The following is a 21,620-nucleotide window of genomic DNA, read 5'->3' on the forward strand; positions in this document are numbered from 1 at the left end:
TAAAATCAGTTTATTATTTTTTATAAAAAAGTAAAAATAAAATATTTTTAAATCAGTATCTTTTATATTCCCGACTCTGGCGTCAGTGAATAAAAAGATCAAATAAAATTTTTTTATGCATATATATTTTTATGTAACTAAGTAAAAGAGAAATACAATAAAATAAAATAAATTATTACCTTTATTCCTGACTCTGGCGTTAGTGAATAAACTTATAATTTTATTTTATTTTATTTTATTTTTATTTTTTACCTACTTTTATTTTTTGCAAAAAATGAAATAAATTTGAATCTTTATTCTGATTCTAGCTTTAATAAATAAAAACAAAAAAAATATTTTTTTGTTTTTTATTTACACATTCAGAATCTTTTTTATTTTTTATTTTTTTTATTTTTTCTATTTTCTTGGGCTGGGCTCAGCCCCTATTTTCTGGGCTGGACCCAGCTCAGCCCGCATGGGCTGGACTAGACCCAGCCCTCCCAGATGGGCTGGGCTAAGCCCAGCCCGGCCTGGCCAGTGGCCTGGCGAAGCGTAGCGACACGCGTGCTCTAACGCACGCATGTTGCTACACTGTGCAAGTGAATTAACATTCACTTGCACAGTGTAAATGCCAAATAAAGAACGCGGAAGAAGACCCACCTGAGTTGCTGGGATGATGCTGTCTTGGGTCGAAGGTCAATGAAGGCGCTCCTCTCTGCTTCTGGTTGCCTCGTTCGGAGATGAAGGAACGAAGATGATGATGATACCAGTTCTCCACGAGTGGTTTTGATTCTGAGTTCTTCCTCTTTTCTGCTATCTTTCGGTTTTCTTGCCTCTTGTTGCTGCCTCTGGTTATTCTCTGTTTTCTTCTCTTGTAATTCTTCCTTCGGGTTAGTTTTTTTTTGCTTTTGTTTTGACTCCAGTCCTACCTCTGTTCTTGCTCTGTTTCTTTCGGATTTTTTCTTTGTTCTTGTTCTGTATATTTGTCTTTGGGTTGTGTTTTGTTTGCTCTCTTTTCTTAGATTGCTTGCTTTGTTTTTCTGGGTTTTTTGTTGCTGTTGGGTGCTATGAATTGCTCTCTTTCTGGATTGATTTTCTTGTTTTTTCGGGTCTCCTCCTCCTTTTCCTCACGCCGGGTTTTCTTCTCCCTTTTATAGAGAAATTGGCCCCGCAACCGGTCCTGTCTTTGCAGGACTATGTTATGGAATCCCTGAACGAGATTATTGGCAATAGATGTCATCCAAGATCGGGTTTGTTGCAGATTATCGGCTCCCCTGCTGGCTCGGGATGGAGAAGACATGGCAACGGCGGCGTTTTGGCTGGAAACGGGAGTTTTCAATTTGACCCCTGGGCTTTGGAAATTCTGCAATTGGACCCCTAATCAATTAAAAGTTCTTTTAATTTTTTCCCGGTTAATTTCAATTAGATCCCTAAATTGTTTGCCCGGTTAATTTCAATTAGATCCCTAAATTGATACGTTGTTTACACAACAGTTCTGAATTTCTAAACTATTCAATTTAGTCCTTAAACTTTAATTTTCCAACAATTTTATATGAATAACCTCCAAACTTTGGTATTTCTTCAATTAAACCCTTGATTCTTTTAATTAATTAAATCAAAGTTTAATTAAGTCCTCAAACTCGTTAATTCCTCAATTTTTTTTAATTTGATTAATTAACTTAATCCCAAGCTTAATTAAGTTTCAAAATTTATTAATTCTTCAATTAAACCTTTGATTTAATTAACAAAACTAATCAAGAGTCTAATTAAATATTTAAACTTTCCAATCAGGTTGTCATTAACTTAAATTTTAATTCATTCTTTATTTACTTTTTTTCATCATTTTTTTATCAAAAATTTTTTAATAAATAAATAAAAAAAAGATAAAATTTTGGTTATGACAGATACTACCCAAAAAAAATCTTTCTTACTCTTATATTTAAATTTAAAGCTACCAAAAAAATCTTTAAATTCTTATTTGTTATTGACGTGTAATGTTTTATAAATGCGTTTACGGATTAGATAAATGAAGAAACATCCAAGAAGAGATTTGAACACGTTGATATGCTTAAATTTTTCTAGGGAATTTTACGGTTGCAAATTTATAGAAGTTTGGTTATCTGTAACTAAACGAGGTTGGGAAGGAGGCCCTGAGGTTAGATTCGAAAGATGGATGCTGATTTTTCATTTTTCATCATTCAGTGTTATTTTCATGTTTTCCCTATTTTTCTTAGTTCCTTCTACATAAGCTCTGCTGGTTCTTTACTACTATATAAACAGCTGCTGGGTTATTTTTCAAGTCAATTTTATAGATTATCCAGTTGGTTTGCAGCACACCGTGGCCAGGCTTGAAGGTTGAAAATGTCCCGGGCAAATCCATGTTGCTGCTAATCTGTGTCTCTCCTCGCCATCGATCTGAAAAGGTTTGCACAGAGCTCTAAATCATGGAATTGGATGGTGTTTCAAGCATTGTACCAGACGGCTGATCTCAATCATTTCATTGCCAGAAATGGAAGCAAAAGTTAATTCCATTTTAATGGTAAAGGGTCAGTGTATCATGTGGGCTGCCCTCCGTTAAAGGTTGAAGAGTGTCGCCTGTGGCATTCAAATTGTTTAATGTTGATGTTTCATCTGGCCATGCTGTAGATCACATGACCTGTTCCCAGCTGGTAGCTGGTCGGGCATTTTTCTTGAAAGTTAGATGCAAAGAAGGCTGAGCATCTGCTGGTTATGTTCGGATTAGATCAAAATATTCCAACCAAATCATTTTTCTTTTTTAATATTTGAACTGAAATGATTCAATAATCAGTTTAACTCCTATGATTGGTTTTAGTTTAGTTCGTTCTTCTTTTTATAAAACCAAATTATCTCATGAATTCTTTTCGGTTGAACTTTTTTTAGTGATGAGCTTTTTTAATTTTTAATTTTTTAAAAAAATTAATTTGATTTAGTTTCATAACTTTTTTTTTATTTCTTAAATTTAAAATTAAAATTTTCTTTGTATTTAAACTGAATTAACTTGACTTGACAAACAGTTGAAGACAAATAGTTTGATTTATTTTTTTATTTTAAAAAACCAAATTAGACTTGGGTGCAATGTGGATAAATTTTTTTTATTTTATATTAAAAAATTAAATTAATTTTAGTTTTATTTTATTTTTAAAAATTAAAATTAAACCAAGTTGAATTTAAAAAAAAATCTCTTATTAAATATTTTGGTTTTATATCTTGAGTTAATTTTATTTTTTTATTTTTTTTAATTTGGTTAAACGATTATTTTACTCGTTCATGCTTCAGAATGCAAAGATGCATTGTAACAAATCTTGATATGTACCATTTCGTTTTCATTTAGTGCAAGCATGGTTTTCAGTGTTGTTTGTACCCTGTGATGTTTTTTCCTGCCAAACTCAAGTGAATCGACCCACAAGCACGCACGCACGCACGCGCTGGCTTCTCCCTCCTTTTCTTTATTGATCTTTGTACAGAAACACTACCTTTTATTTTCGGAGCATTTTATTATTGCAGTGACAATCTTTTTTTTTTTTTTTTTAATTATACTCACCGATCACTGCTCCCTCTAGAGCTTTTTATTATTGCAGTGACAATCTTTCTTTTTTCTAATTATACTCACCGATCACTGCTCCCTCTTCTATAAAATGTTAAAATTCGAGCAGTTGCAACACAGTTTCTTGTATAACCTTCCGTCGAGATTTCAAATTCCATGTGTGTTTAGGGTTCTGATAATGCCTGGAGTTGTGATTTTAAAAAACAAATTTAAAAAAAAAATACTATAAATTAATATAAAACTATGATGTTTTAATTAACAAACACTTCTAAAATTATAATTAGAGAAAAACATGGTTTCAAACGCGTTACAAGCCATGCAGATAAAAAAAACCCCACCAAGCAAGTGGGATCCATGTGAAACTAGGATGTTTTGATTGACAAGCACTTTTCATATTATGGTAAGAGAAAAACACGGTTTAAAACACATTATATGTAGATAAAAAAAACCTCAAGGAGCAAGCTTTTTATGACAGTATTTCGTTTGTATTTCAATTTTCAGGTAGTTTGCTGGCCAGTTTACATGGTTTGGCTTATGTATGCAGTAGCAGGTTCATAAATCCACTTCCCTAAACACTGGAGATCAGGAGGAAGACGAGAACCATTTATTTGTGATCTGTTGTTAAAAAAGAAGATACTCCCTCAAACTCTGCAATTCATATTAGAACATCAGTACAGAAGGCTATGTATACTGGACGTGAATGTTAACTTGAACCCTTCAAAAACTTGGAAGAAGTCTTTTCCAGTCCATAATCATGCCTGGTCGACGGCCACCGGGCCATCAATCGAGCTTGATGGAGCCTGTGAGCTGAATCCCCTCCTCCTTCTCCTCTAGGAGCCACAGTTGCATATACTTTGAACAAATCAGGCAGAGGTCACTGCCATGCTTTGTTTGATTAAAACATAAATTCTTTTTCATCACGGATTTTGCATTAACTAGAATTTTATTCAAAAAACTCCATCTTAAATTAATGGTCTTAAACACTCACTCTGATAATAAAGAACTTGTTTTTGACATACTTCTCTTGTGGTTTTAGATTCGAACATTGAAGTTATTAATATTGATAGCTATTAAAAGCTTATTTGATCATTAAAAGAATTTATCTTTAGTATTGTCTTGATCATTCATTTTACATGGGTGAATTTTTATGTTTATAAAAGCTCCGTCAATTCTAGGATATTACCATCAATTTTATCATTAATAGTTTTTTTAATTTATTTTTTAATTTATTTTTAAAATTTATAGGATCAAAGTCTAAAAATAGAGTGTAAAATAAGTAAATGGGTTATCATATTAATGGGTTCAGTTACAGTATAATCATGCTTCATCATGGGTGTTTAAAATAAGTTAGATACGGTAAGTGAGGTTATGCCTAGTGGTGGGAGGGGCTTGTCCCCTTCCTCTGTACCTCAGTTCGAATCTCACCATGCATGCCTGTCATCCCTGCGGTGCCTTACTTGCTCACTGGGCTTTGATATATATAAAAAAAAAAATTTAATAAATAGATATAAGATTTTTAAAAACGTTATAAATATTAATATAGATATACTGAGATCTTTGTAGATAAAAGATAGGTTTGATTTGGACATAACGTAAATAAAAAAAATAATAAATAAGTTAAATACGTTGATATATAATAAAAAAAAATAGATATAAGATTTTTAAAAACGTTATAAATATTAATATAGATATACTGAGATCTTTGTAGATAAAAGATAGGTTTGATTTGGACATAACATTTCCTATCATAAAGTATGGAATAATTTATGGATCTATTCATTTTTATTACTAAAAAAACATAGAGTCAGTAGGGCTGCCAAAACTGGCACAGAAGGAAGTTATAAGAGCAATTAGCTCAATTCATTCTTTCCGGGATTTACAGCTCATGCAAACTCATGTGTCATTTATTTTATTTTTTAAAGAACTGTCTAATAAAATTATGATGACTTAATTAGATATTTAATCTCGTATAACTCATACGAACATTAACTATTTGATATTATATTAAGCCTGCCCCATCTGTCAAGGATTTAAAAGATGATAAAAGGCACCCCCACCTTCTTTTTTTAAGAGTTTTAAGTTGAATGATTTAACTCAATTATTCTAAGTTTTTGCTTAAAAAATATAAATCAACATTGATTTGGTTAAAAAAATAAGTTTTTTCATTCATCCAGATATAAATATTTACTTGTCAAATTGAGCTAAAAGGTTATTTGAGAATGTAGTTATAATTGTTCTTTAAAATATTTTTTTTAATAAATTAAAATAATGTTTTTTAATTTTAAAAAGTTATTTTTTTATGTTAGAATATCAAAATTATTAAAAAAATAATTTTGAATATTTTTTTTAAATTTCAACTAATCCCGTTGGGAATCAATGCTAAAGAGGGCAAAGTCTAGTGCAGCTAGGCTAAGAAGAATGTTATTTAAACGAGTTAAAAAAAAAACAAGTTTTTTCATTCATCCAAATATAAATATTTACTTGTCAAATTGAGTTAAAAGGTTATTTGAGAGTGTAGTTATAATTGTTTTTTAAAATATTTTTTTAATAAATTAAAATAATACGTTTTTTAATTTTAAAAAGTTATTTTTTTATGTCAGCCTATTAAAATTATTAAAAAAATTAATTTTAAATATATGTTTTTTAAATTTCAACTAATCCCGTTTGGAATGCAATGCTAAAGAGGGCAAAGTCTACTGTAGCTAGGCTAAGAAGAATGTTATTTAAACGTGGGTGAACCGCAAATGATGCTCACGTACTCTTCTGAGCGAAAACAATCAAGCAATTTACCATAAGCTAAGGAACATTCTTGATCCACACAGCGAAAACCCTTTGGGGCCAACCTGTAAAGGTGAGGCCTGAAACCCTTTAAATTTAAATTAATTCCAATTAGTTTAGCAAACCTAGGTGAAATGGTAATTAATATAAAAGGCCGAAGTGGACACCTCCCTTTTGCTTTTTACATGCTTTCTCTGAAGCTATGTCTAGGAGAGGGTTGGTGGCTTGGCTTTGTCATGAAGTTAGCTTTATATTTGTTTGTGTTTGCATCAATGATCCCCTTTTCAAAGCTTATCTCCCCACAAAACTCTTTTAATTTAACTAACGTGGTATGATTGATTAATTGACCCGTGAGCAAACAATTTCTTAGCTATAATTCCTTATCATTACAAAAAAAAAATATTGTTGTAGTCCCACATAATCATCTTATGCAATCATGTGTTTTTAAACTTGGTTCAGCCATTCATTTAATTCAAGACCCGAGTTACAGTCTTGACCGGGTTATCAACTCATCCTAGATCGACTTCAACTGTTTTCATTAAAAAAATAATGTTTTTTATCAAAAAAATAAATTATTAATAAATTACAACTAAGTTTTTATATAGTTATTATTACATCAGCCAGGTTTTTTAACCAAATTATCTAAATTTTTATATTTTTTTTATTGTTTCAAACTTGACCCAATTCCGGCCACTAGCCGACTCATTGGGCAAGATTTTGACACTGTGCAAGTAGCATTAGTTAAACACCTTGATGACCCCACGCCACCGGGGAAACAAAAAAAAAACATAAGGTAACATGCGCCCGCCCGGGCAAAACTTATTCAGACCATCGGCTAGTAAAGAAGAGGCATGCTAGCCGGGTGTTCTTTCATTCTTGATCGAGTAAATTCGTAGAGGTCATTAGCGACCATAAACTCTGTTCGTGAAAAAATAATATCGGATCGTTTATTAATTTAGGTAACATAAGGCATGTGATTTGGCACACTATTAGCAATGTGTATATTCCAGCAAAGTTTTTATTGTCGGATTTCTTTGTATATCAACAGAAACTAAAAATTTTCTTCGAATGATTTTAAAAAAACATTTTTTCTTACCGATACGATATATTTAAATGAATTTTATATATTTTTTTAAAAAAAATTCTTATCTATTTGGTATATTTAAATGAATTTTTGATGTTTTAAATGTTAGTTCTGAGATTTGAATTAAAAACTAAAATAGAGAGTAAACTTTTTTAACCATCAAAACAATTTCTTAAAAATATATTCCAATAAAAAGAAAAAAATAAAAATATTATGAATCTTAAAATGAAAAAAACAAAAACAAAAAACAAAACAAAAACAAAAGGGTTTAATGCCTATGTATTGTAGCTTTCAAGGGAATGGGAGTTATGAAAGTTTTATCACGTCCTTATCTTAAAATGAAAAAAACAAAAACAAAAAACAAAACAAAAACCTTAAAGTGAAAAAAACAAAAACAAAAGGAACGGGAGTTATGAAAGTTTTATCACGTCCTTATTCCTTGGAGGCAAATTAAAGTCATGGTCTTAGTTTAACTTAAAGGGTAGTATAAGAAAACTACTTACCCATCAATATGTCTTGGATTTTTGAATTCTAATATTGAAATTAATATCTAAAATAAATAAATCATATTTTAAAATATATAAAACTGATATAAGATGTGTTTTTAAGATTGCAAAAATAATAATAATTTTAGTTAATATACAAATTGATCTTAAAAAATGTTAGAGAGACATTTAATTTTACTAGATTTGTTTGACTAGATGATATAACAACTTGTGATTGTTTTCTTATTTTTTAAAAATTATATTTCACTTTTTATTAGACATTACATGACAAGATTCACATTCTATATCCTGAATAATTTTTTATAACAAAACTGTATATTTTTTATGCTCTCGTTTCCTGTATCATTTCTCTAAATGAAACCAGTGCTATAAAACCCAAGTATCAAGTTTCCGGACAGGTAAATTAATTTTATTAATAAAAAAATAATAATGTTTTAATTTGTTTATTTAATAAGTTGAAATAATACTGTTTTAACTTTTTAAGAGTTACATCAGGTTTTACTTGAGTTTTGACTAGTTGACAAGTTTCATCGGATCAATTTGCAAGTAACTCGACATAAAATCTTGTTTGTTTCATTTAAAAATTATTTTTTAAATATTTTTATGTTTTTTTTATTATTAGAAAAATTAATTTTATGTTCTAGAAAAATATATATTTTTTATTTTCAAGAGAAAATATTTTTTAAAAATTATGAAAAACTCAAAAATATATTGTTATCTATTGATTATATCAAATCTGGTTCACAGTTTTTTGATTGCTCTATATTTTATTTTGATTTTTTTTTAATTTCATCATTTAAAATTTGATTTTTATATCAAATTTGATCCTTATTTTATTTATTATTATTTGCTTTTTTCTTATTGTTTTTTTAATTAGAAATTTTTATCTATCATATATTGTTCCTATTCTTTTTATTGTCATCTATTATTGTTTGAAATAATTTATAAAATTATATTTTTTAAAATTTCATCCCTTTTTATCTTTGAAATATGTTTGATTTAATCTTCATTATTTTAATTATTATTAATTTTATTTAAAATAATTTATTAAATTATATATATATATAATTTCATACTCTATTTTTTTTATATGTAAGATTTTATCCTTATTGTTTTAATAAATTTTTTTAAAAATTTAAAATATTAATAAATTATTTTTCAATTCATTTTTCATGACGTAATTGAATATTAAAATTTTTTTAACTCATTTTTTATAACACTAAAAATTTTAAAAAATAATTAGTATTTTATAAAAACCACTTAAAAAAATATTTTTAAACAATACTTGAATTTCATGTTGAAGATCATAGTTAACTTACCAAATTAGATGAAGTTTAACGATACCAAAATCCATAAACAATAGATTTATCTATCTTGTTTACAACAAACAATCAAGCCCATGAATATATTGGTCACTTCCAATAACTTATAAATATTCTATTTGGATCAATTTTATGTAGTTTTTTGAATTAAAGTAGTGTTTGACATTGTAATAATAATAATTTTTAAAAATAATTTTTATTTAAAAATATTATTTGGATCAATTTTATGTAGTTTTTTTGAATTAAAGTAGTGTTTGATATTGTAATAATAATAATTTTAAAAAATAAATTTTATTTAAAAATATATTAAAATAATATATATTTTAAAATTTATTTTTATATACTAACATTTTAAATTGATAAAAAGTATTTAAAAAATTCGGAATTTTTTTTTTAAATTTTAACATGGCTAATGCATCGCCAAACACACCCTAACCACTCCTCCAACCCACAGTGGCACATTCCGTAAATTAACCACAAAAATGGTGGCAAAACCGCAACCACTCCAACCCCCCATTTTATAGTTAGAGAGAGAGAGACAGGGAGAAAATAGAAAAGAAAAGAAAAAAAGCGTCGCACTATCTCCTCCTACTCCGCCTGTCAAAGCAGCGGAGCCACTATACTCTACTCTCTAAATCACTACTTTCTCCTTCGCTAAATCTTCCTCTCTTCACTTCGCTGTCACCAACACAGCCTCTTCGCTAATCTTGTTTAATCCTCATTAATTAAGTAAATTAAGTTAAATTCAGTTAATTCGTCGTCAGATCTGAGCGAACCGCACCAGATCCGACAATCGAGAGACTTCAAAATGGAGGAGGCGCTGGAACTGGCGCGGGCGAAGGACACGAAGGAGAGGATGGCAGGAGTCGAGAGGCTACACCAACTTCTTGAAGCTTCTAGAAAGAGTTTGAGTTCGTCCGAAACGACGTCGCTTGTCGATTGCTGCTTGGATCTTTTGAAAGACAACAATTTCAAGGTTTCTCAAGGTGCTTTACAGGCGTTGGCTTCTGCTGCCGTTTTGTCTGGTGACTACTTTAAGTTGCATTTCAATGCGCTTGTTCCTGCTGTTGTTGAACGCCTAGGTGACGGTAAACAGCCCGTTCGTGACGCCGCTCGACGCCTCTTGCTCACTCTCATGGAGGTTTTTCTTACTTTTCACTTTTTTTTTCAAATTTGAAATGTTTTTATACACGCACACAAACACAAATGGTTGGATTTTATTTATTTAGTTAAAAGTTTAAACTGTAATTAATTTGATGCTTTTTATCTAATTAAGAGAATTAATTATGTTTTTTTAACAGTAAACTGTTAGTTAATTTTTGTTATTTTTAATTAATCGTTCACTTTGAAAGAAAGATTTACTGAATTTGTTCTGAGTAGAATTAAATAATTTGAATCAAAAGTCATTACAATTGAATACTCTCTTTCATTGATCTCAATTGAATTACTGTTTTATCCTTGGGTTGAAATCGTAATAGCATAATACCATGCATTAATTTAGGTTGACATTGGAAGAATATGAATCATTTGGGATCTAAAAGCACCGGTTCATTCTCTTTGTAGTAGAGATACCTTTTCATCTTGTCCTTGTAGAGCGGCTCGAATCTCTCTAAAAATTAGACCAAGTTTCTTTGTGCGTAACTTATCTTGATAATGGCCCACATATAAATTGTTTATTTTAGTGAAAGAACACAAACACTCAGTTGTAGTTGTAGATGGTTGCTTGAATTTTGTAGCTCAGCAGGGACAATAGTACAGGACTTGTGAAATCTTTATAATTTAGACACGGGGTAGTGGCAATGTATTTGATTTGTGTTCATTGAGTATATGTTTGGGTGGAATTAGTTGTATTTTTTTCTTGCCTCTAATTCCATTAGGAGTCAATGACTTGTGCAAAGAAAATGGACAAATATTAAATATGGGGTTATATCAATATGTGTTTGTGATTCAGGTTTCTTCGCCTACAATCATTGTTGAGAGAGCTGGCTCATTTGCCTGGACACACAGAAGCTGGAGAGTTCGGGAAGAGTTTGCTCGAACAGTAACATCTGCTATTAGTCTTTTTGCATCTACTGAGCTTCCTCTTCAGCGGGCTATTCTACCTCCTGTATGATCCAAAACATTTCTGATTTTCCAAACTTACACCGTTTGCATAAATAGTTCTTTGGGTGGAGATAAGTTAATTATTGAAAAATTTCTTCAACCAGATTTTGCAGATGTTGAATGACCCGAATCCTGGTGTTAGGGAAGCAGCTATATTATGCATTGAGGTCAGTGGAAGTTGTTGCATTGTTGTTCGCATGTTATTGTTTCTGCGAGCTTAACTATTTTTCATTGCTTTTCAGTCGCATTAATCCGACTATTCATCTTTCAGGAGATGTACTCACAGGCCGGGCCCCAATTCCGTGACGAGCTTCATCGCCATCATCTTCCTAATTCCATGGTGAAGATTTAGCAAATACCAATATGCAGTTCCCTCTTCTATATTATTAGGTGCTAGGATCTTCAAATGTAGGCTAGTTTGGTCATTAGTGCTCATGTCCCCCATATCTAGATGTAATGTAGTACTCATTGAAATTATTCTCTGATTAATGAATGTCTTACCACTGCCTGCCAAAGAAAGGAAGCTATAGCTTTATTTTTAACATGGTAGTATAATACATCACTGCAGATGAAAGATATCAATGCCCGACTAGAGAGGATTGAACCACAAGTACGCCCTTCAGATGGACTTGCTGGTAACTTTGCTCCTGTTGAGATGAAGCCCACAAGCCTTCATCCCAAGAAAAGCAGTCCAAAAGCCAAAAGTTCCACGAGGGAGATATCTCTTTTTGGAGGTTAGCATTCTTTTATCTAAAATACTGTGGATGTTAAGATATCCTAGACATTATTATGGTCCGTTTGATTATGCGTTATTTAATACTTGCTGTCCTTGATTTTCTGTTTTTTTCTTTCTCCAATCATGGTAAATTAATAAATTTAACATCCCTAGGGAGCACATCAATTTGGAACATTGAGTGCAGAATTAATGTTCATCCCCTCCTCTACTTAGAATAAGTTGGAAACTTAAATTTGCTTGAAACAGCTTCCAAATGGCTATTTTGCACCTTTGTGTGTGCATGGAGCCTTTTATTATAACTCGACAAAAGTCTTCTCAACAATTGTATCAAAGCCACTTCACCTGTTTGATCAAAATTAGTTGTATCTTTAGTTAAGGAATTATTATAAGCATTAGGATGAAGATTTTTATTCATTTATTTTTTATGAATGAATCCAATGATCCTCTGCCACGATCCCTTCATTTTCATCCTCATGTTGTTGCAGATGGTCGATTACTTTGTATGGCCATTAAGGAATTTGTTTACTTATTTCTTTTTTATTCCTGTAGATTTTTTTTTTCTAATTTCTTATTCTTAGAATCTGCTATAATTGCATCAAATAAAATCTTTAATTTTTTTTCAATATTTTGTGGTATTAAAAAATTTCTTTAATTCAAGTCTTGATGTTACAAAAATTTGTGTATATATTGATACAAGCTACACTGTAGCTAGTCTTCTTGTTTGGCGAAGTAAGGAAGACTGTTATAGCATGAATTATTGTTTTTCACTGTGGTTGCTATTTCACATTATGCAGCAGAGAGTGATGTCACGGAGAAACCCATAGAGCCAATTAAAGTTTACTCAGAAAAGGAGCTAATTAGGGAATTTGATAAGATTGCGGCTACCCTTGTTCCAGAAAAGGATTGGTCTATCCGCATAGCTGCCATGCAGAGAGTTGAAGGCCTTGTTTTGGGAGGTAGCCCTTCTTTTTTCTCCTTGTATCCGTCTTTCCCTGCCAAAGTATGATGTCATCAGATTATTGTTAGCGTGATCTATGATATTCTGTTAAATCTTCTTATTTCTTATAATTAGTAGAATGTGCAATTGAATGATTGAAATTGTTGGAAAATCCCTTCTGCTGATCATTCGGGGATGCTAAAGTACACAGACTGAGGGTTTTTTTATTTATTTATAATTTCCTCAAGAAAGGAATGCTAATGACTTCTTCATATCAGGTGCTACTGATTACCCATGTTTTCGGGGGCTTCTGAAGCAATTTGTTGGCCCTCTAAACACACAGTTATCTGATCGAAGGTCTAGCGTCGTGAAGCAGGTCAGCCAACATTTTCTTCTGCTGTAGATGGTGGTTTATAGATTTCTTCTTTTGGTCTCTTCCTTTAGGGACTAGCTCCTCATCCACCAGTTCAAGGTTTATAGTTGCTAAGAGTGTGTGTGTGTGTGTGTTTGTTTGTGTTTTCAAGGCTTGCCATCTATTATGCTTTTTATCGAAGGATCTGTTGGGAGATTTTGAGGCATGTGCCGAGATGTTCATTCCTGTAAGTTACTTTCATTTTTTTTTTTCACTGATTGTTGCAAATCTAATATGCTCAAAGAGTTCTGTTAATTCTGTGCTATGATAATCAGGCCCTTTTCAAGCTCGTTGTGATTACTGTACTTGTAATTGCAGAATCTGCAGATAACTGCATAAAAACGGTAATGGATTTTTATTATTATGTGCAAAAAATTTCTTTTAAATGCTTCTCCCTCACCGTTTCATTTTTGGCTTCTCAGATGTTGCGTAACTGTAAAGTTGCTCGGGTGCTTCCTCGCATAGCTGATTGTGCAAAGAATGACCGCGCTGCAGTACTCCGTGCAAGGTAAGGCAATGCGACTTGTTCTCCAAGTCTGGCATTTGATTTTTTGTCTATGATGTGATTGATTTTGGTCACTATTATGTTTCTCTTTGGATTGCAGATGTTGTGAATATGCACTATTGATACTTGAACATTGGCCCGATGCTCCTGAAATACAGCGATCTGCTGATCTCTATGAAGATCTGATTAGATGTTGTGTTGCAGATGCAATGAGCGAGGTATGTGTGTTCAGATCTTTGATGTTGTGCATGCATGTATGCTTGTCGTGTCTGTCAGTTTTGTCAGGCTATTGCGTTATGATTTTGCTTTGCCTTTCATGCTTCAACAAGCAAAAACTGTGTTCTGATGAAGTTTTTCTCAACTATTTTTTTGTGAATGAGTAAAAAGGAAAATATATTGAAGGGACTGTGTGGATACTGGCCTAATCTAACTTCAGAGAGGTGGAAGTTTAGTTTCAAAATGATGTAAAGTGCAAACCACAAATGGCTGAGGGTGATATATGTCTGGTAGGATATAATTTCAATTAGTTAACAACAAGCATCTCTAAGAGAAGGAATTATTCAAATCGTTTACTTTTAGCATCCGTGGCTGTATCGAGGAGCTTACATCGGGTGGAGTTGTCAAATGGAGAGCATAGAAATGGACATGTATGGTGTGGAGCATTTTGTGTGAGAGGACTAATCACAGTTTTGAGGGTGCACAGTGTGAAGCAACCATTTTATATGTTCTTTTCTGTTTTTGGTTTCCCAGGGCTGCCAAGTTCTGCACTTACTTTCCCCTGATTTCCTACTTTGGCCTAATCTTTTCTTCCATATTCACTAGTTACTTAATTTTTCCTTGTCTTCTTTCATGGAGCATCTATTGTATATTACTGATACTTGTATGGTCCTGTCTTCCTTTAAATACTAGATCTTTGCTGCATTTCTCTGTTAGGGTAATACTTGGCAGTACTTCTGAAACTATGAATGCATCTTTTCTCTCAATGAATGTGAGGAAGAACATAGAAAGTTTCATCTAGGTGGAATAATGATCAGAACTGTATCTTGATTCTAGAATAATATTTGTTAATGCTGCCATGGAAGGAATTTTGGATTGCAAGAGCATGAATCTTGGCTTGAGATGAAGTCAGTTGTTTTGTATTTGTGTCTTCCTTCTAGCCAATCTCCTTTGTTACATCATGATATTATATATTTCAGCATGAGATATATTTTATTGGTCTATTGACTCTTCTTTTATTCTGTCAATCATTGGTTTTCTCTGTAAGGCTCGAACACCCAATAAAAAAAATGATTTGAAGTGGATGAGTGTTCTATGTTTATTATATGATCAGCTTTGATGAGTTGTTATATGTCATAAAATAAGGAAAGTTTCTTCCATACAGTTCCTCTGTATGATGCATCTGTTGTTTGCACTTATTTTTCTTATTTTGTTTCTCACCTTATTTTCCATTAGTTCTTAGTATGTGTCTGTGAAGGCTCTGGAAGTGTGCCTGATATATGTAACTTGGCAGGTGCGCTCAACTGCAAGGATGTGCTACAGAATGTTTGCAAAAACTTGGCCAGAGCGTTCCCGTCGTTTATTTATGTCCTTTGATCCTGTTATTCAACGGGTATATTCTTGTGTACCCAATGCATTTATCTTAATAACTTCACTGCTTAGATCATATTTTCCTTATGTGTTCTTTATTTTTTGGCACAGATTGTTAACGAAGAGGATGGAGGCTTGCACAGGAGACATGCATCTCCTTCCATCCGTGATAGAAGTGCGCAAACATCATTTACCCCTCAGGCATCTGTGGCTTCACATGTTCCTGGATATGGAACTTCTGCTATTGTTGCAATGGATAGAACTTCAAGTTTATCCTCTGGGACATCTCTGTCTTCTGGTCTTCTGCTCTCACAAGCAAAGTCCCTTGGTAAAGGCACTGAACGTAGTCTGGAAAGTGTGTTGCACGCTAGTAAGCAGAAGGTCACTGCAATTGAAAGCATGCTTAGAGGTTTGGAATTATCCGACAAACAAAATCCTTCAGCTCTCCGTTCATCAAGTTTGGATCTAGGTATCAAATGACTTTGCCTGTCAATTTTCTTCCTCAATCTGATAAATTATCTGTCATTTTCAGTATACCAGCCTTTTCTTTAATTCAACAATAAATCATTCTAAAAAAGAATACTCAATTTGTTTTCAAAATGATTGAGGACTGTAGCTTCACATTGTTTTGTGAACGGCTAAATTTCTCTCTTATCGCCCCTAGTGCAGGAGTTGACCCTCCATCATCTCGTGATCCACCATTCCCTGCTTCCGTTCCAGCCTCTAATCATCTCACAAACTCTTTGACAGCAGAATCAACTGCTTCTGGAATTGGTAAAGGCAGTAACCGCAATGGTGGCTTGGTCTTGTCTGATATTATTACCCAAATTCAAGCTTCCAAAGATTCTGCTAAGCTATCATATCGGAATAATATGGCAGCTGAGTCTTTGCCAGCATTTTCATCATATTCAACAAAGAGGATTTCTGAAAGAGGTTCAGTTGAAGAGGACAATGACATTAGGGAACCTAGGCGATTTGCGAACCCACATGTTGACAGGCAGTATATGGACACACCTTACAAAGATTTAAACTACAGGGATTCACATGGCAGTCACATCCCCAACTTCCAGAGACCACTTTTGAGAAAGCATGTGGCTGGACGAATGTCTGCAGGCAGGCGGAAGAGTTTTGATGATAGTCAACTCTCACTTGGAGAGGTTTCAAGTTATGTAGAAGGTCCAGCATCTCTCAGCGACGCATTGAGCGAGGGACTTAGTCCAAGTTCTGACTGGAATGCCAGGGTTGCTGCTTTCAATTATCTCCATTCTTTGCTGCAGCAAGGCCCCAAAGGTGTTCAAGAAGTAATTCAGAATTTTGAGAAGGTAATGAAGTTGTTTTTCCAGCACCTGGATGATCCGCATCATAAAGTTGCACAAGCAGCTCTCTCGACACTTGCAGATATTATTCCATCTTGCCGAAAGCCATTTGAGAGTTACATGGAACGGATCTTACCCCATGTTTTCTCCCGATTAATTGACCCCAAGGAGCTAGTCAGGCAACCTTGCTCCACAACTTTGGAAATTGTCAGCAAAACTTATGGGGTTGATATTCTTTTACCAGCATTGCTCCGTTCACTAGATGAGCAGAGGTCGCCAAAAGCCAAATTGGCTGTTATTGAGTTTGCCCTCAGTTCATTTAACAAGCATGCAATGAACTCTGAAGGCTCTGGAAACACTGGCATTTTGAAGTTATGGCTTGCTAAGCTGACACCATTAGTACATGATAAAAATACTAAGCTCAAGGAAGCTGCTATTACTTGCATTATATCGGTCTATTCACACTTTGATTCCATAGCTGTCCTCAATTTCATTCTTAGTTTATCGGTTGAAGAACAAAATTCCTTGCGACGAGCCCTTAAACAGTACACTCCTCGTATTGAAGTAGACCTAATGAACTTTGTGCAGAGCAAGAAAGAGCGACAGCGATCTAAGTCCTCTTACGACCCATCTGATGTTGTTGGAACATCATCAGAAGAAGGATATATTGGTGCATCAAAAAAGAGTCACTATTTTGGAAGGTATTCTGGTGGTTCTGTTGATAGTGATGGTGGCAGGAAGTGGAGTTCTACCCAAGAATCAACCCTGATATCAGGAAGTGTTGGCCAAGCAGCTCCTGATGAAACTCAGGAGAACTTGTATCAGAATTTTGAGACTAGTTCTAATACTGATGTCTATAGTTCAAAGAAAAGGGATTTGAATTTTGTGGGTGGTTCCACTGGTCTGAACTTGGGATCCCGACCTGGCCGGCTGGAAAACATGGACAATGACCTTAACTTTGAAGGGCTGTTGACCCCAGGTATGGACATTAATGGATTGATGAGTTCTGAACCTCCGCGCGCTGCTGAAGGCTATGGGCATGACAGTAATGTTCTTTCTGAGTTGGACCTTAATAATCATAAACCTGCAGCTGTGAAGATTAATTCTTTGGCCGACACTGGTCCTAGCATTCCTCAAATTCTTCATCTGGTGAGATATTTAACATCGACGATTTCCTTATTGATAATTAATTTTCCATTAAAAATGCTTATATATAGTAACATAATTAGTTTAATAGAAATAATTGATAAAGCATCTCAATGAATACTCACCTCCCTTTTGTTTCTAGATATGCAATGGTAATGATGAAAGCCCTACCTCAAGTAAGCGTGGTGCACTTCAGCAGTTAATTGAAGCTTCTATGGCTAATGATCCCTCTGTTTGGTCCAAAGTATGCTCATTTTCAGTGCCTCTCTCTCTCTCTCTCTCTCTCTCTCTCACACACACACACACACACACACACACACACTTTTCTGTAGTGGAAGAGTAATGCTAGGGGTACTCATTTTTTTGTTGTTGCAAACTTCTTTACTAAATGACATGGCATGTTGTAATTGTTGTTTTGTTAACCACTCAATCCATTATTATAATTTTTCCATTAAATGTGAATTTGTGCATTCCATGATTAGAAATACCTTCCTATATCGTAAATACCATGTCATTTAGCAAGAAAATCTCTGTAAAAAGATTTAAGTTCCCTTAGCATTATTCATAGCGAACAGCTCTTGTTGAATGTTGGAGGGACACCTCAATTAATTGGACGGGTTCAGATTTTGGGAAAATGAATTTCAGTTTAATGTTTTATATAAAAAATCAAGGAAATGAAAGCTGATAATGATTGTGTTATTATAGCCAACGGCGCTGCCTATTTTGCCTGATGGTTGCCCTATCCAGCCTGCAATTTTGCAAATGGGATGAAGTCTGTCCAGGTTTAGAGCCTGGCATCTGTCTTTATTTGGCCTTGAATTGAGGGGTGTGAGGGGCATAATGTAGATGTGCCTTGTGTCTTTACTCTGGTAGTAATATTTGTTTAGACAAATTTAGCTGGAATGATTTCAGATGTTCAAGTCTTTCTAGCGCATTTAAACCATAATGTGTGGATCCTATTAATTATAATTAAGAGCTATGATCTGATGTTTATTAGGATTGCGGTGTTTTTCCATCATAAAAAGGGACACTGCAACATTGTGGTGGTTGACATTATGATAAGCGATAAAAATTTACTCTCTTACTACTTCTGCAGATTGAGTTTTTGTACATTGATCATTTTGTGCTTTTATGGTCAATCTATTTTTCATGTTCTTCTGAAAAAGTGTCTTGTTTGTGCGAGTAGACACTTTTGTGCCATTATATCAGTTCTAGCTTATTGTTGATGATTCATTTATAATTTCAGTACTTCAATCAAATTTTAACGGCTGTACTGGAGGTGGTGGATGATTCTGATTCATCAATCAGAGAACTTGCTCTTTCATTGATTGTGGAAATGCTAAAAAATCAGGTCCATCATCATCTTTATGTGATTCTGAATGAAATGCTCCTGCTCCCTTTGTTTATTGAGTGATCATTGCAAAATCTTTTCTTTTTTTTTGCCATGTTTCCAGAAAGATGCCATGGAAGATTCTATTGAGATTGCTATTGAGAAGCTGCTTCATGTTACAGAGGATATTGTTCCAAAAGTAATTCTCTTTCCAAACATGTGCTGTGATTATTCTTCTTTGCTTTCATGTCACATTGGTTTCTGTTCCGTATCCAGGTTTCCAATGAAGCTGAGCACTGCTTGACTGTTGCGTTGTCTCAGTATGACCCATTCAGATGCTTAAGTGTATGTGGTTGTGATATTCTGTGTCTCCCACTCTGAGTATTGTCAATTTTTCGTAAATAAGAGTTTATGGATTTGTTTCCTGTAACACTTGCATTATTCTGATGCTGGCAATAACTGATTCACAGGTAATTGTCCCTTTATTGGTTACTGAAGATGAGAAAACTCTTGTAACCTGCATAAACTGTTTAACTAAGGTATTTCACTTAAACCATTGACTAAAGTGAGAAGGATTAAGTTTTGATGTTTTATGCCATTCCATACTGCCTGTTCATTCTCTTAACACGGTTTCATTCAAGTATCAAACTGGAAACTCTGTGCTATGTTAATAAAGGTTTGGTTGTTTTTTACTTTGTTTTCCACTTCAGCTTGTGGGTCGTCTTTCGCAAGAGGAGCTGATGGTCCAGTTACCATCATTTTTGCCCGCACTTTTTGAAGCATTTGGAAACCAGAGTGCTGATGTTCGCAAGGTAATAGGGAACTGTTTGTCCTTGTTTGATAGTTCATATTTCTCGCTTTACAAATGTGATGGCTCGGGTATATGAATAAAACAACAAAATGATGACCGTATCACAATTAATTGGCAAAGACGTTGTATGTCAATGAGCAAGTGCCCTGTCAGACACCTTGACGTACTCTTTCAGGGGTGTTTTACTTCCCAAGAATCTGTTTTTGTTTTCTAGTTCTTAACACACTATTACGTGTTGGTGTTTGGTGCTGCAGACTGTGGTTTTCTGTCTGGTGGATATATATATCATGCTTGGAAAAGCATTTTTGCCGCACTTGGAAGGGCTTAACAGCACACAGCTGCGGTTGGTGACCATTTATGCTAATCGGATATCACAGGCAAGAACAGGTACTGCAATAGATGCTAGCCATGATTAGTTTGGTTTCGTCTAGGAAGGAATTGTTGGTTTGTGGTGTTGGTTGATTCATTGTTGTGTATCTTGTATATCTGTGAGAATGTGTTGTGAGAGTGATTATCTGCTTTTCCGTTCTCATTTTCTTTTTGATCCCTCGGTATATTGATTTCCCTTTTCTTTTGTGTGCGTGTAAACCCTCGTGTTTGTTTGGTTTGGAGGGGAGAGTGCTTCAGTGGGAAACAAAAATTGATTGTATTATTTTGCAAATATTTTGTAATCACTATTTTGAGAAGAGTATTAGTGATATGAAAGAAATTTTTTATCCCTTGTGGGAGTTGATTTGTGCTTCAGTATGGCAATGGAAAGATATCCACACTAAGCTCTTTTTAAAATAAAAGAACCTTTACTGAAGGCGGCCTGGAAGAACAATCAGTCCCCTACCTGGAAACCTGGTTAATTAAACCGGCCCAGCCTGGAAACTTGGTTTAGTCAAACTGGCCCAGCTTGGTGGGTCGAAGTGGGATCTGGCTTGAGCTAGTTTCACTATAAATAGAGGCGGTTGACTTGGTATAATCCTGTACAAAATCTGGCTTGTCGGTGATGTGATTAATCCAGTTACAACATGATAAAAAATTGTTGAGGTTTTTTTTTTTTTTAAAAAAAAATTGGGTTAATTTGGGGGCCTGACAAGGGCTCCACCCCTGTAAGGATTTTTTTTTTTTTTTTTACCCTTCCTTCAACCTAAAATAGAAAATTTTAAGTTTTAGTGGTTTTATTTTTATTTTTTTTTTTTTTTACCCTTCAACCTAAAATAGAAAATTTTAAGTTTTAGTGGTTTTATTTTTTTAAGCCTCCCAAACTAAAATTTCCAGCTGCTTGTTGTGAGTTTTATAATTAGGTTTGAAAAAGGCTTGAGAAACGAGCAGTTATCAAATGAAGGACGAAGCTGAGCAAAAGCTTAGCGAGCATAAACTCAGCAGCTCTTTAGGCTTTAGAGGTGACGACGCCCTAGGATTTGTGTGCCCAACAATTCTGTCCCCAAGTAGTCTTCTTCAAGAATGTGTTTCCTCCACTACAAAGGAGACGAGATGTAATATGCATTTGACTGT

At 33.7% G+C, this 21,620-nt stretch overlaps 1 protein-coding gene and 1 long non-coding RNA gene across 3 annotated transcripts; both read left to right on the plus strand.

Annotated features, from left to right (window-relative positions):
- Positions 1 to 582: 582 nt before the first annotated feature.
- Positions 583 to 1,387, plus strand: LOC105125674 (uncharacterized). The gene is made up of 2 exons (XR_842279.1): positions 583 to 869; positions 1,137 to 1,387. It is a non-coding gene; the product is annotated as an uncharacterized LOC105125674 (long non-coding RNA).
- Positions 1,388 to 9,758: 8,371 nt separating this feature from the next.
- CLASP (CLIP-associated protein) lies at positions 9,759 to 20,843 on the plus strand. 2 transcript variants are annotated; one of them, XM_011026234.1, is made up of 21 exons: positions 9,759 to 10,375; positions 11,186 to 11,341; positions 11,442 to 11,504; positions 11,609 to 11,677; positions 11,906 to 12,071; positions 12,868 to 13,029; positions 13,289 to 13,386; positions 13,535 to 13,609; positions 13,698 to 13,766; positions 13,845 to 13,930; positions 14,028 to 14,145; positions 15,438 to 15,536; positions 15,626 to 15,983; positions 16,184 to 17,979; positions 18,119 to 18,220; positions 19,223 to 19,327; positions 19,431 to 19,505; positions 19,583 to 19,651; positions 19,777 to 19,845; positions 20,017 to 20,118; positions 20,372 to 20,843. In XM_011026234.1, exons 1-21 carry the CDS (start codon positions 10,043 to 10,045, stop codon positions 20,531 to 20,533), a joined length of 4,332 nt encoding a protein of 1,443 aa, XP_011024536.1. In that variant the 5' UTR covers positions 9,759 to 10,042; the 3' UTR covers positions 20,534 to 20,843. The 2 variants fall into 2 exon arrangements, with proteins under 2 accessions (XP_011024536.1, XP_011024537.1); XM_011026235.1 differs by lacking the exons at positions 9,759 to 10,375; positions 11,186 to 11,341 and having other exon boundaries at positions 11,580 to 11,677.
- The last annotated feature ends 777 nt before the right edge of the window (positions 20,844 to 21,620 follow it).

Source organism: Populus euphratica, unplaced genomic scaffold, assembly GCF_000495115.2.
Source record: "Populus euphratica unplaced genomic scaffold, PopEup_1.0 scaffold58.1, whole genome shotgun sequence".
Lineage (NCBI taxonomy): Eukaryota > Viridiplantae > Streptophyta > Magnoliopsida > Malpighiales > Salicaceae > Populus > Populus euphratica.

What these genes read in the sequence shown, in the direction of transcription:
- CLASP (XM_011026234.1), top strand. Translation starts at nt 10,043, where the DNA reads ATGGAGGAGGCGCTGGAACTGGCGCGGGCGAAGGACACGAAGGAGAGG. An exon ending in TGAAGGCCTTGTTTTGGGAG is followed by an intron (nt 13,030 to 13,288) that starts GTAGCCCTTCTT and finishes TCTTCATATCAG; the next exon opens with GTGCTACTGATTACCCATGT. An exon ending in GCATAAACTGTTTAACTAAG is followed by an intron (nt 19,846 to 20,016) that starts GTATTTCACTTA and finishes TTTCCACTTCAG; the next exon opens with CTTGTGGGTCGTCTTTCGCA.